The sequence below is a fragment of the Meriones unguiculatus genome, chromosome 14 (assembly GCF_030254825.1).
Source record: "Meriones unguiculatus strain TT.TT164.6M chromosome 14, Bangor_MerUng_6.1, whole genome shotgun sequence".
NCBI lineage: Eukaryota > Metazoa > Chordata > Mammalia > Rodentia > Muridae > Meriones > Meriones unguiculatus.
In genome coordinates, this window is record NC_083361.1 from 88,908,576 (window position 1) to 88,922,907 (window position 14,332).

Below are 14,332 nucleotides of genomic sequence, written 5' to 3' on the forward strand. Positions count from 1 at the left end.
AGACTTGTAAAGCCCTGGCCCCCTTGTCCCCCCGTGCTATGAAACGGCAACATATGGCTTATAATCTATGGGGGAGGTGGGCGAACTATTCCAGTCCTGCAGCGCACACAGTCAGCAAGGCTGAAGGTCCTACGCATGGCCCAAGAGCAAAGGCCCAGGTCTTCCTTCGGCGAAAACAGCGCACAAGAGTAAGAGAGCTACAGTTCTGAGAACTGTTACTGAATTTGAAGAGATAAACAAGTCAGAGACCTCCCAATGGTAATGCCAGCGGACAAAGTTTTCATGTTAACCCACCAACCAAGTCTGGAGTAATCGAAGGGAGTGTATAAGAACACAGGAATCCAGAAGAACCACAAATCCTGAGATCCTTTCATTCCACATCCCCTGACTTTGAGACCTTGCCAAATTCTTCTTCCACAAGACAACACCTATTTGTGCTGATCATAAATCTCTTCTATCGGCAGAGTGCTCGCCCAGATCCACTGCATACGCTGGGCAAGGTGATGCAAGCTTGCAATCGCAGCACTACAGAGGTGGAAGCTGGTTGATTTGGAATTCAAGACCATCCTCAGCTGCATGACAAGTTCGAAGCCTGCCTGGGATATATATATCATATATATATATAATCTCACATCACCCTATCTTAAAAACAAATAAGCATGGATCCACTCTTGTTACACACTTCAGTCTTCTCTGCTCTATTTTTCTACGATTCATAAAAGTGCTTGGACCACGCTTTCCCACTCCCCACACCAAACACTTATTCCTGGCTTGGTTTTCATTTTGTTTTTTAAGCTTTTGGAGGCAAAGTCACTCTGTGACTCAGGCTAGTTTAAAACTTACAGTGATCTTCCTGCCTCAGTCTCCCTAGAGCTGAATTACAAGTGTGAGCCGGCCCAATTTACAGACTCAGGCTTGCTAGGTAAACATTCCAGCAACTGAGCCGCAAAGCAAACTCCTTCCCAAGTCTTCCCCCTTCCCCCACCTCCTAAGATCAGGTGACACTCGGATAGTCAGTCTCCCGGGCCAGGAAGTTTGGCATTCTTTTGCTTTTCAGAGTTGCTCAGTACACTTTGCATATGTAAATATATGATAAATATCTCTATGAGAAGGCATATGGTCTTTTGGTTCCTTACGTTAAAACTGGAGATGCACACACGTCATTTAAAGTTTTTAGGTTTTGGTGATCCATCAAGACATTTCAATATACAGGTTGCATTAAACCCAGGACGGTCGAAAGCTGAAGCCTCAAACGACGGCGCTCTCAGAGGCACCAACACTCGCTGGTCCCTAGGCGTGTCCAGGGATGTCTTTGCATTTCTGTTCTGGCGCTCGGTCCCTGGCTTTCCGGACGTCCCCACCGGCCCAGAGGCTGTACCGCCTCCTCCGCCAGCCCCTCCCCTTTTGCGTGGAGTCGGCTTTGGTACGGAGGGAGCATGCTGCCGGCTGCACGTCCTCGGCACTAGTCCTGGCCGCGGATTCCAGGTTGGTGAGCAAACGTCCCGCTGGACAGGCTGTGTTGGGGTTCGCACGTGGAGGAATGCGGGGCCGCAGCCGTGTGTTCTCTTGAAGAGGCACGTGCACGTGGTGTGGCATTGAACCTGCGGACCCAGAGGTCAGCATCCCCTCCCCCAGCCCCAGCCGGCTGCTCCAGGAAGTCGGCTCCTTCCCTCCGCAGCAGGCGTCCGGACTTCTCCCACCGGCCTGCCCCGCCCGGGTGTGCACCGGCCGCGTCCAGTCCTGGCCGGGAGCCGCCGGCCCTCGCCTGCGGAGGCTGGCGGGCGGAGGTGGGAGAAGTCCCCAGCGGGGCCCGCGGAGGTGGGCGTGCGCTGCGGGATGCTGGTCTTCTGCGGACCTTCCCCGCCGACCCTCCCGCATCCCTGCTGGCGGGGGCGGCCGGCGGCAGTGGGGCGATCGTTTGCGTTTTGTCGTGACTGAGTTCGCTGAGGTCGGGGCGTTGTGTCACTGTATTCCATAGGCGTGCCTGCGAGATCCGCCTGCTTCTTTTGCGGTGTCTCCTCCTGCTTCACAACCCCTTTCCGGGTGCTGCGATTACATCCCCGAGCTACCAGCGCAGCAACGGGGCATTTATTTCACCAGTCAGTTGAGGCAAATGCACGCTTAAGAGAGAAGGTGTTACAGCTGTTCGGCGGGTGTTTCAGTCCAGGACGCGACACCAGGACCCTGTGTGCCCTGAGCCTGTTCCTTACCTTGGACTTGAACGTTTTTAGTAGATAGCATGGGCAGCGCAATGCAATTTATGGATCCTGCAGTTCTGGTGAGAGCTAACGGGGACACAGTCCTACACACACCGCTTGGTAAACTTGTCAGCTTCACAGAGCTGTTGACAAATCCCGTGCCTAACGTTTAAAAAGTGTACAATCAAAATAACTTTGGGAATGATACGCTAAGAAGTTGGGGTGCTTGCCTGCCATACTCAAAGCCCTGGGGTGGATCCCCAGCACCAAAGAAAAGTAGGAGAGCAGGGCTGTGCCCCGGGATATTTGCAGAGTGGGTGGGGGGGGGGGTGTGGGGGGGGAGACGGACCTATAATACCAGCATGTTGGATGTGGAGGCAGGGGGATCCAAAGTTCAAGGTCGTCCTCAATTACCCAGTGAGTTGCTGGCCAGCCTGGGATACATAAGATCGTGTCTCCGAAAGAAAATAAGAAAAAAGGTAATAAATGTTAAATATGCTTTATGATACGTTAAAAAATGATGTGACGTCTGTTTGTTATGTCTAAATAAGTTAAGATATAACAGATATTAACATTAGGATTTAGAAATGACATAGCACAAATTTAATAATTATAGCAAAGATTATATTCCACCCTTAAGACGAATTAAATTATTTAGCACTAACTAGAAGAGAAAAATCTGCGTGTGGTGGTGTTTTAGGAATTCCTGGTGTTAACAAATGTTTAAATGCTTAGTGAATGACTCTTTGGAGATACACTCAGAAATGCTTAAACCTAATTATTTTCCGGTTTTTTGTCCATTGAGTGCTGTGAGATCAATTCCTAATAATAGATTAAGTAGGAATGTAGGCCTGGATAGAGAATAAAAGAATGATATTAGCCAAGCAAGGTGGTTCGGGCCTTTAATCCCAGCACTCGGGAAGCAGAGGCAGAACTCTCTGAGTTCAAGGCCAGCCTGGTCCACAACAAGTTCTTGCCCTGGCCTCTGTTGTCCTGAGCCCCTTGACCCTAGTGTTCCCTGGTTATCACTGGTTTTCATCCTGCAGGCCATTCTGGTATCCGCACCTGCTTCTGCTCCAGCGGGTACTTAAAATCAAAATACCAGGCTGTGCTTTGGCCCTCCTTTCCCCTTTCTGGCTTTTCTGCAAAGAAGGTCGCTGCTTCTAAAGCATCCTGAGGACTCTGCAGATCTTTCACATTGTGGAGGTCCTGCACAAAGAGCTCCCGTAGAGGCCAGTGCCTCCAACTCCGGCCTCCAGTGTGGTCCTCCGGTCCTTTGGGTTTTTTCTGTGTATGTATTTGTGTGTGATCATATGTGAGTATACATGTACCACCTGCTTGCTAGCGCCCTTGGAGGCCAGAGGAAGGCATTTAGTCCACTGGAGCCAGAGCTACAGGCAGTTCTGAGCTGTCAACGTGGTGCTGAGAACCAAACCCAGGTCCTCTTCAGGAGCGGCCAGTGCTCTCACCACTGAGCCATCTGTCCAGCACCTGGTCTTCTGGTTTAACTGGAGTGCCTAACCCCAGATTCTTCTCTTTTTCATATGCTCCTAATATGATCTTCTTGCTCAGACTCTCCTAATCCATCTTCTTCATAGAAGAAACACCAATTCCAGTACCATCATTTCCGTTCAAGAATCTTTATCTAGTGTGTCTCATTAGAATAGGAAATGACAGAGATTTCTGATGAAATGGAAAATGGGGCCACTGTGTAATTTTAAGTATTCTACTAGAACCGTTACATAGGAGGAAAATTCTGGGATGGTTCACCTACAACTGTAATTCCAGTACATAGGAGGCCAGAGAAAGAAAATAAGGTATTTAAGTCATAGGGAAGCCAGGGCCCCATAGTGGGACATTGTCTCCAGAAAGCGAAACAAACTGAGGAGACGAAATGGGTAGATATATTTTCAGTTTATTTGATTGAACTCAATAACTGAAAAAATTAGGACAGGCAATCAATTAAGAAAAACAAGATGCTTCTTTTTTCTACAAAAAAAAAAAAAAATCAGTGTGAGGGGCTGGAGATATGGTTCATCAGTTAAGAGCACTGGCTGTTCTTCCAGAGGAGCCGGGTTCAATCCCCAGCACCCACATGGCTGTAACTCCAGTTCCAGGGCACCTGACACCCTCGCACAGACATACTGCAGGCAAAACACCAAGGCATATAAAATAATGAAAGGCAGTGTGTATTTCCTACTTGAATAATTATTTCTGACAAGACACACTGTAGGTCTCAGTAGCCATGAAAAGCTGTTGCATTTGGTAGTACAATCGTAAGTTAGGCTTAGATGGTCAGGCACAAACCGTCTTTCTCAGAAGTGATCCCCACTCACCGCCTGCCACTTTTTGAATTGTTATTGTCAGCATTATTCAGTTATAATCCATAAAGAGTAAATTAGAAATCACAAGTGTACTTTTTTTTTCAGTGTGTTTATTTGCTGACAGGGTCTATGTGTCCTTAGCTATCCCACAACTCTAGACCAGGCTGGTCTGGAACTCACAGAGATCCATCTGCCCCTGCCTCCTAAGTGCTGGGCTTAAGGGCGTGCACCACCTTTAACTTTTTCAATTCTTTAGTTTTTTTGGTTTTTCATTTTGTTTGATTATGAAGGGTCTTGCCGTGTGGCTGGCGGAGCACGCCCTGCTTTTCCCCGGCTAACTCCCTGCCTTGGCCTCCCAGATGCTGGCGTTTCAGGCGCGAGCTACCACACCCAGCACAGTTTTGCTTGGCCTGGGCATTTCCTGTACACTGCCCACTTCTTCGTTCTGGTGTGCAGTTCCCCCATTGGAACCACGGTCTGCTTTCCCTGACGCGCCTTCAAATGCTGTTCTGTTTATCGGCAGTTTCATCCGCTCGGCACTGTTGAGGTTGTCCTAAGCTGCCATCCTTAGGTTTAAGTTTGACTTAAAAGTTTCATGTTACGTAGTGAAGTGTAATCTAACAGGTTGTCTGTTGCAGCAAAGAGCCAAGTCCCTGTCACTCAGAACTATGGAAGTAGTGGCCAAATGTCAGAACCAGTTTGGCTGTCTCTTCCTCCCTTCCTGTGGCACTTCCTTTGCCCTGAATGTAAACAGTTTGCCTTAGGTAACAGAACTGTGAGCCATTTTTGGTCCAACATTTTTGGTTGGATTGTAGGACTGCAGGTAAACTCATCTTGGATTTGCCAAACTGGGTATGGGTGTGGCTGAGCGCTAGAACCCATGCCAGCAAGTCTAAGCTCTGGGGTCCCCAGCCAAAGCAGGGGTAGGGGAGTATGTACACAACTAAATTTGTCTTTGTTTTGTGTTTTTGTTTGTTTGGTTGGTTGGTTGGTTTGGTTTGGTTTGGTTTTTAAGACAGGGTTCCTTTATGTAGCCTTGGCTCACGCTTTGTAGACCAGTCTGCCTCCCAGAGTGCTGGGATTACAGGCGTGTGCCACCACGCCCGGCCTCTTTTTAAATTAGTTTTATGTGTATGAGTATTTTGCCTTTGTGAATGTCTGTGCACCACTCATGTGTCTGGTTCCCTCGGAGGCCAGATCAGGGTGTCAGATCCCCTGAACTGAAGTTACAGACCACTGTGAGTAGTCATTAAGTGCTGGGAATTGAACCCCGGTTCTCTGCAAGAGCAGCCATTGCTCTTAATCACTGAGCCATCTCTCCAGCCCCTGTAATTTTGTTTTTTGATAGTAACATACCATTGTATGGGTATACTACAATTTGTTTGTTGGCCGGTTAATATTCTCAGAGATTCTTTCCTGGGGTGGTGTATAGAGATAATAGTGTATTGCAGGAATGGTTTTGCCGGAAGTGAAAGTAGCATTTCTCTTAATGACGACCCAGATTTGGTTCGCATCACTCCATATGGCAGCTCACAACTGAGATCCAATGCCCTCTTCTGGCCGCTGTGGGCATCAGCCATACATTCAGGCAAACCATCCATGTCTATTAAAGGGGTAAGGGGGGTTGGTACAACCTGTTGCTTCCCTTTGTTGTGGTTTCTCCTGTCTGTTTTGGTTTTCCTGGGAAGACGCATGAGTTAAGGGCAAACATGTCCACAAGCTTTAATATCCTGGAGATCAGGCATAAGGGATGAGTGATAACCAAGAAGTGAAAAGGCTCATGAGAAAGGATCAATCATGCACTAAAGGAGAGCTCTGGCTTTTCATTCACCCGGGTCCTATGTTAGCAGCTGTGGGCACAACCAGCAGTAGAAAGCAAAAGGCTCTGATCTGGAGCTTGACATTTCTGTGGGAGCTTTCAGAGCATCAAAGGTAACCAGGTAAGAGAAACAAAACTAGTGAGTGTTTGCTGGAGTGGGTGCTTTCTGATGAGGCAGCATGGAAGAAGTCGCTGGTGCAGATGCCGGAATGGAGGCTGCCCCGAGCAGCAGGAGCAGCAAACCCAAAAGTCCTGGCACAGTCAGCGTGTTTAACACTGAAAGCATGATTGGGTGGGCTGAAGAAAAGCCAGTCAGATACAGCTCACACAAGGCTGTCCAAAGGAGGTCAAGGAAATAAGCGTTGTAGTAAGAGGGGAAGTTGGTGTTGGACACGAGCTGAGGCAAAGTGTTAGAACTGGCGTCAGAGGCTTTTGTTACCTCATGTATCTAACCTCTGTTTTCAGCGTGCACAGTGTCTGTTCCTCTTTCTCCTTCCTTAGCCTGTGCTTTATTTTTTAATTTTTGCTTTCTACCTAGGATTCTATAAGCAAGAACTGGGAGGGTAGGAGACAGGAGAGCGGATATAATGACGTCAGCCATCCTGGTGGACATCCGAGATGAAGTCACCTGCCCTATCTGCTTGGAGCTCCTGACAGAACCCCTGAGCATAGACTGTGGTCACAGCTTCTGCCAGGCCTGCATCATGGGAAATAGTGACAAGTCAGTGCGCAGCCAACAAGGGAAGAGCAGCTGTCCGGTGTGCCGAACCACCTACCAGCCTGGGACCCTCCGGCCTAATCGACACCTGGCCGTCATAGTGAAGAGGCTTAAGGAGGTCATGCTGGGCCCCGGAAAGCAGCTCGAGGTCATTGTTTGTGCGCTTCATGGAGAAAAACTCCAGCTCTTTTGCAAGGAGGATGGGAACCTAATTTGCTGGCTTTGTGAGCGGTCTCAGGAGCACCGTGGTCATCACACATTCCTCATGGAGGAGGTGGCCCAGGAGTACCAGGTGGGAGCAGGGCCTGGGCTCAGCCCTGTTTCACGTTCTCATCCAGTTGCTTTGTAGGTTTGGTTTGGTTTGTTGCTGTTGTCCTCCTCTTCCTCCTTCTTCCCTTCCTTTTTTGTAGGGGTGTCAAGAAAGGGTTTCTCTGTGTAGTCCTAGTTGTCCTGGAACTCACTCTAAACCAGTCTGGCCTAAAGTCAGAGATCCACCTGCCTCTACCTCCCAAGTGCCAGGATCAAAGTGCACCACCACCACCACTGGCCTTTGTTTTCTTCATTTTTGAGATAAGGTCCCGTGTGGTCCAGTGTGAGCCTCACACTGGCTGTGTAGCTGAAGATAACCCTGCACTTCTGATCCTGCTGTCTTCTTTTCCAGAGTTTTGTGATTAGAGTGTCCAGCGTTTCTTCCATGCTAGGCAAAAACTCTACCAACTGTACCTGAAGAACAAATTCCTTTGTGCAACTCACATTTACTTAGGAGTTGAACCTAGAAGGTGGCTCCCTGGTTGATAATAAAGATTTTCTTACCCTGCTTGCCTGATGCACAAGACTGACTAATCCTTTGTTAGCATTCCCTGTGTGAAAAGGCACATGGGAGCCGAGGTGGGCTTCCCTCGGTTATGAGGTCGGCATAATCTCGTCCTAGTGTGTGCTTGTGTGTGTATTCAGACAGTTTGATGTGGACCCTCTTTAACGTGATGTCGCTTCCAGGAAATGTTCCAGGAGTCTCTGAAGAAGCTGAGGAAAGAGCAGCAGGAAACTGAGAGGCTGAAAGCTCTTATCCGAGAGAAGAGGGAGTCCTGGAAGGCAAGTAGGATTCTCCTGGGGGGGCAGGGCACAAAGGTGACCATGGGAACTGAGACTCAGGACTTCCTGCCCGAGAGCCTCCTCCTTCTGGATAGAAGGGCTTCCCCTGCTCTGGTCCTTTTCCTTGTGCAGGGGAATTGAGGTGGAAGTTAGGTATCAAATATGCCAAAAAAAACCAACCCAATTTTCTTTTGGGGCTTTTGTTTGTTTTTGCTTTGTTTCTTAATTTAAATTTTATTATTTTTATGTTTATGGGTGTTTTGCCTACATGTATTATTGTGTGCCACAAGTGTGCCTGAGGAGGGGACTAGATTTACAGATTGTTATGAGCTACCATTGGATGTTGTTAATCAAACCCAGGTCCCTGGAAGAGCAACAGGTGCTCTTAACATCTGAGCCTTCTCTCCAGGCCCTCCTAGATTTTTAAGGCAATTATATGAGAAAGGAGGGCTTCCTCTTCCCAGGCATGGTGGTACTTACCTTTAATTCTAGCACTTGGAAGGCAAGGACAAGCAGATCTGTGCAAGTTCAAGGCCAGCCTTGTCTACATAGTGAATTCCAAGCCAGCTGGAGTTATACAGAGAAGCCCTGTCTCAAAAAAGGAAAAAGAAAGGAGAAAATAAAAGAAGGCAGCCAGGCCAGTCAGTCTGATGTGATCCATAATTGGCAATTCTGACTCTTACTCTATTTCTAAGCTGACCACCTAGAAATTGTAGGTTAGTTGTGAGCCAGTAATTCCTCTCAGGCCTCGAGATTAGAAGCAGAGGCTGACCTAGAAGCCTAAGAGGCTGGGTGAGCTTCCTGGGTCTAAACTCTCCAGGGCGCACACTATACCTCCAAACCCTAAAGATAGCCTGAGGCTGAGGGTATGAAAACGGGTCCTGTCAGCCTCTGTCCCTCCACTGCAGGCCCAGGAAAGCGGTGTGCAGGCTGTTTCCTGTCCTGTGTCCCGGGAGTCCTGTCCCATCCCGTCCCGTGCCTCCCCCCCACCCCGTGCCTCCCTCCCCTTCCCCCCAGGAGAACCCTTGAGCCTGCATCCAGCAGCCTGTTTTTCTTCTCTGGTTTTGAAGAATCAGGTGGAGCCTGAGAGACGCCGGATCCAGACAGAGTTCAAGCAGCTTCGAAGCATCCTGGACAGGGAGGAGCAGCGGGAACTGAAAAAGCTGGAAGTGGAAGAGAAGAAGGGGCTGAGCATCATAGACAAGGCCGAGGGTGACCTGACTCATCAGAGCCAGTCACTGAAAGAGCTCATCTCAGACCTGGAGCACCGGTGCCAGGGCTCCACGCTGGAGCTGCTGCAGGTGAGACCCCCACATTCGGGAATCACAGAAAAGAGAAACCATTTCCCATCCGTCACGTACTCTTTATTGAACCTCAGGAGTCCAGGGCCAAACTCTAAAACAGTTCAGATGCAAATCCTAAAGGAAGCCCCGTTGTTCTTTTATTACTATCCAAGGGTAGCCCAGAAACTTGTCTGGAATTGTGAATATCGGTGGTATGCAGCAGTGTTCTCCCGGAGGCTTTATCAGTCTCAGGACAACTGAAGTGCTGACACAGACAAAGCTTTGCTCCTCAGGGACTCTTCTGTTTCTTGTAGGGGATCTCCCAGCACTCCTGATCCCTTCCCACTAGAAGTCAACAGTACCACCCCCAGATACGGCATTCCAAAGCCCTTTAACCTTGCCCTATGTCCCCAGGGGAAATATGTCCAACCCCAGCTGAAATCCTGTGCTGCTGTGATGGGGATTTTAAGTTTCATCCTGAGAAAAACGGGAGTTGGAGTCAGCACTTACCAGCCTTGCTCTGCTTTTACTCTCTTAAGTAGAATCCCCTCAAGGATGCAGCAGTCGATACTGTGTCTGTTTTGTGCATATGCATCATCTAACAGATGAAGTTTGATAGAGAACCATGTTTAAAACCTGTTACTGCCCCAAAGCCGGGTGGTGGTGGTGCACATCTTCAATCCCAGCACCCTGGCAAGTGGGTGAACCCGAGTTGGAGGCCAACCTGTGTACAGAGTTCTAGGACCACCAGGACTACACAGGAACACTGTCTCAAAAATAAGATGAAATAAAACCTGTGACTGTCTCAAAGGTAGATGTCATCACTCTGCAGGGCCAGGTGCTGTGTGGTAAATTACAGCCGATAGTTCAAACACAGGGATGAGGAGATAGCTTGGTGATGGGGCCCTTGTCTAACGTTCGTGAAGCCCTGGTTTCAACTCTAAGCATTGCCAAAAAGCAAAGCCCCCAGAGTTATCAAAAGGGGCTTCTCCAGATTTGCATGTGGGTCACTAGGACCACTGCTGAGAGAGTCGTTCTTGTTTTTTGTGTTTCGTTCATTTGAGATGAACTCTTGTTTATGAGCCAGGCTGGGACCACAAGTGTGCACCATGCAGGCCGCTTGCTCTGAGTTCTCAGCTCTTTGTAGCGTTTGGACGTTCGTTTGTTTTCTCCTAGTCGTTACATGGGGTGGTAAAGTGGGAAGGAGCCATAATCCTTCACTTAATCTCTTTCTCCTCCCTAGGATGTGAGCGATGTCACAAAAAGGTATGTGAGAATATAAGTTAATTTTCTTGGGTTTCACAGAAGGTTCTTGGTCCCTAGAGAGTTCTCCCATGAGAAAGGGAGAGAGTCACGGGCAAGGTAGGTTTGAGACTGGTATATTGAGTTGCATGTGCATTTAGGGGAGTAGGCATCTGTGGTAGTGGAATTGGTATGGTAAGAGGACACTGACGGGAGACAGGATCCTTTTCACCAGCCTCTCCACCAGCCTTTGACACTGGTGTTCCTAGTTACTGCTACCCTGCACATTGTGTGTTGTTGGCTGTGCATCTTAGAGGCCCGTCACCATCCAGGTATTGCCCAAGGCTTCAGAACTGGCCTACTGGGCCAGGGCAGAGCCCTTTGCAGAATGCTGGCTCCTCAGGAAAGAATGTTGGAAGTTTATCAGTGAGTCTGATGGATGGGGAGACAGAGCCAGCATCCTGAAGCTCTTACAAGGTCTGTCCTCACTAGGAGTGAGTTCTGGACCCTGAGGAAGCCCCAACCTCTCCCCACCAAGCTGAAAAGTTTGTTTCGAGCCCCGGATCTAAAGAAGATGCTGCGAGTCTTTCGAGGTGACTTTGGGGAGAGTTTGGATTACTATAGTGGGGAGAAAGCAGGCAAAAAGTACAGTGATGAGGAGAATAGTAGTTCTGAGTGAAGTCGCAGAGGGACAGATGTGGTGTGCTGAAGACAGTGCCTGTTTCAGGGTGGGGCATGGAGTGACCAGTTCATGCTTTCTCTGAATTCCCCACCATTCTCGAACTGCCTTCGATGTCACATCTGAGACCACCTGTTCCATTTAACATGTCTATTCTCTCATTACAGAGCTGACAGGCGTCCAAAGCTACTGGGGTGAGTAGAACCCACGGCCTCGCTGAACTGAAAAGTGTGAACCCCTTTCACATGCTTCTCCCCAACAAACCTGCATGTGCTCTCGGGTCTTAGGTGTCCATACCTCTGCTACCTCCATCACCTAACTCCCGGTCCTCCACCAACTCATTCTAGCTTCCCCACCCCATTTCCTCTGCCCCTTCCTCTCAGAGTCATGGGCCCAGGTGCCCAGTCTCACCTGCTGCTGTTGTACCTTCTCCTGCAGTGGACGTGACTCTGAATCCGCAGACGGCTAACTTAAATCTTGTCCTGTCTAAAAACCGGAGACAGGTGAGGTTTGTGGGTGCCGAGCCGTCCGGGCCCTCCTGTCCGGAAGAACATTATGACTGTGGCGTCCTGGGCTCTCAGCACTTCTCCTCAGGAAAGTACTACTGGGAGGTGGACGTGAGCAAGAAGACAGCTTGGATCCTGGGCGTATGCAGGGCCCCGGTGGAGCCCGTGTCCTCATTTAGCCCCAGCAAGCCGCGGGCCAGCCCCAGGTACCGGCCCCAGAGCGGGTACTGGGTGATAGGGCTGCGGCATAAGCGCGAGTACAGAGCCCACGAGGACCCCTCCCCCTCCCTGCTCCTGTCCCTGAGCGTGCCGCCTCGCCGCGTAGGGGTCTTCTTAGACTACGAGGCGGGCACGGTCTCCTTCTATAACGTCACAAACCACGGCTTACCCATCTACACCTTCTCCAAGTATTACTTCCCTGCTGCCCTTTGTCCGTACTTTAATCCCTGCAGCTGTGTGGTCCCGATGACCCTGCGGCGCCCCAGCGCGTGAGGGTCCGCCGCCCGTGCCGCCACTGAGCAGAGTTCCTTCCAGCACATGAGTTTGCTCTCTGCGCTCTGTTCTCTGTGTTCCCCCGGTAGGATACCCCACTGCTGAGAGTGGGCGCTCTTGACACTTCTTACGGGAAAGGTTTTCACATCTCTCTGTTAACCGTTGTCTTTTGATTTGTCACTTTTTGTTTGTTTTGAAACGGGCTGGCCTTGAACTCTGTGTAAAGACAGTGTCATGGAGAACTGATCCTCCTGCTTGTGCCTCTGGAGTCCTAATTACAAGCACATGCCTGGCTGTGGTTTTGCTTTAATGTTTTATGGTCTCCATAAATAGCTCAGGCTGGCCACAGACTTAGTCCTTCTGCCTCAGCCCCCACATTCTGATCATAGATAGGTCTATCTCACAACACCTGGCTAAACAGGTATTTGATGGGTTTGTTGCTGTTGTTTTATTTTTAACTGATGTCCTTGAACAAATTTTAAAAATTCTCTACAAATTAGGTGGGAGGTTTTTACCAAACATTGAATTCAATAGATATATTTTTTCTAGCTATTGAGATAATTGTGTACCCTTTTATTCTGCTGCTGGGCCAGCTACACTGAGTTGTCTCCGTTGTTAAGTTCACTACTGACTCCCAAAGTAAACAGTTACTACGCGTTACATTCAGTACTTGATCTATTTTTGCTGACTCGTTGCTTAGGTTTGGTTTCATCTATAAACAAAACTACCTCTATCTTTGCGTTCTTATAGTATCTGTCACGTTATAGAACATGTAATAATGGGCAAGAGAGTTATATATGTATACATAGGATTGAGTGCCTTAAAAAAACACCACTGATAAATAACAATAAAAAACTCAAACTGACCATTGATAACAACAATAATAATCTACTGACCACTATAGTTTTGATGGCTTCAAGAAGAGATTGTAGCTTCGGTTTTTACAGTAAATGCTGGCACAACCTTCATCATATAATTTTAAGAGTGGTAATAAAAACAGAAAATGTGCTTGAAAGGGACCTAAGGTAAGATAAAGAAGAGAAGACAGAAATGAGGAAGAAATGCAGTTAACCACTTTCAGAGGGTAATTTATTCTGGCCTCCCCCGGCCGCTACCTTCTGTTGTAGAGGATGAACTCAGTCAGGGCTTTTTAGGCCGGGCAGGCATTCTCACACCAGGCTTGACAACCCAGTGACACAGAGTCTTACCAAGTCGCCCAGGCAGGCCTTGAGCTTGCAGTGAAGTCCAGGCCTCAGCATCCCGAGTAACTAGGTTTACAGGCTTAAACTACCTCTTCATCTCACCCTAGAACTTCTCTTTGTGCTCAAGTGCAAATTCCAAATGGCTGAGCTGCTATAACTTTGCCGGAGAGCCTGCAAGCTTTCATGTTCAACTGTGAAAAAAGTTCTGGTAGGCATGAGGGTGGGAACGAACGTCAGGGGAGACAGAACAAGCGATCTCGAGGGATCTCACTAAGCATTGTCTCACAATGATGATATGTTGGATAGATTGTTTTAAATAAAACTTAGTACTCATTTCAGTTGTTTGTTTTATTTTGAGACGGCATCTCGCTCTGTCGCCCAGGCTAGCCAGACAGTAACCCTGTGGCCCTGACTAGCCTTCAAACAATAGTGGTGGCCTCCTGCCTTAACCTTCCAACTGCCAGCATTACAGGCAGGAGCCATCACACCCAGCTTTCATCGACCTTTTTTAATGTGGGTACTGGGAACATTTCAGTTACACATCGGCTCCTGTTACAGTTCTACTGGACAAATCTGTTGTCTTTTCATTTTGTCTTGTTTTTTTGAGTGAACATGAGAATCCTTTATTTTAATATTCTCCCCCCCACTCCTGTTTGTTTATTTAATCACTATACAGGCCAATTCTAGCCTCCTTCCATTCCCCTCTCCCTTCCAGAGAAAGGGGGCCTCAATAGTACTAATCCACCCTGACATTCTAGATGAACTTTCTGTCCTTGA

At 48.5% G+C, this 14,332-nt stretch overlaps 1 protein-coding gene across 3 annotated transcripts; it reads left to right on the forward strand.

Moving 5' to 3' along the window:
* Positions 1 to 1,341: 1,341 nt before the first annotated feature.
* On the forward strand, positions 1,342 to 13,893 carry Trim6 (tripartite motif containing 6). Of its 3 annotated transcripts, none has more exons than XM_060367761.1 (8): positions 1,342 to 1,485; positions 6,880 to 7,351; positions 8,056 to 8,151; positions 9,222 to 9,452; positions 10,678 to 10,700; positions 11,169 to 11,269; positions 11,523 to 11,549; positions 11,794 to 13,893. In XM_060367761.1, exons 2-8 carry the CDS (start codon positions 6,929 to 6,931, stop codon positions 12,351 to 12,353), a joined length of 1,461 nt encoding a protein of 486 aa, XP_060223744.1. In that variant the 5' UTR covers positions 1,342 to 1,485; positions 6,880 to 6,928; the 3' UTR covers positions 12,354 to 13,893. The 3 variants fall into 3 exon arrangements, with proteins under 3 accessions (XP_060223744.1, XP_060223745.1, XP_060223746.1); XM_060367762.1 differs by lacking the exon at positions 1,342 to 1,485 and adding an exon at positions 1,488 to 1,615; XM_060367763.1 differs by lacking the exon at positions 1,342 to 1,485 and adding an exon at positions 2,557 to 2,677.
* The last annotated feature ends 439 nt before the right edge of the window (positions 13,894 to 14,332 follow it).

Coding starts and splice junctions, on each gene's coding strand:
- Trim6 (XM_060367761.1), top strand. CDS start 6,929: ATGACGTCAGCCATCCTGGTGGACATCCGAGATGAAGTCACCTGCCCT. Junction 7,352..8,055: donor AGGTGGCCCAGGAGTACCAG/GTGGGAGCAGGG, acceptor TGTCGCTTCCAG/GAAATGTTCCAGGAGTCTCT. Junction 11,270..11,522: donor GATGCTGCGAGTCTTTCGAG/GTGACTTTGGGG, acceptor CTCTCATTACAG/AGCTGACAGGCGTCCAAAGC.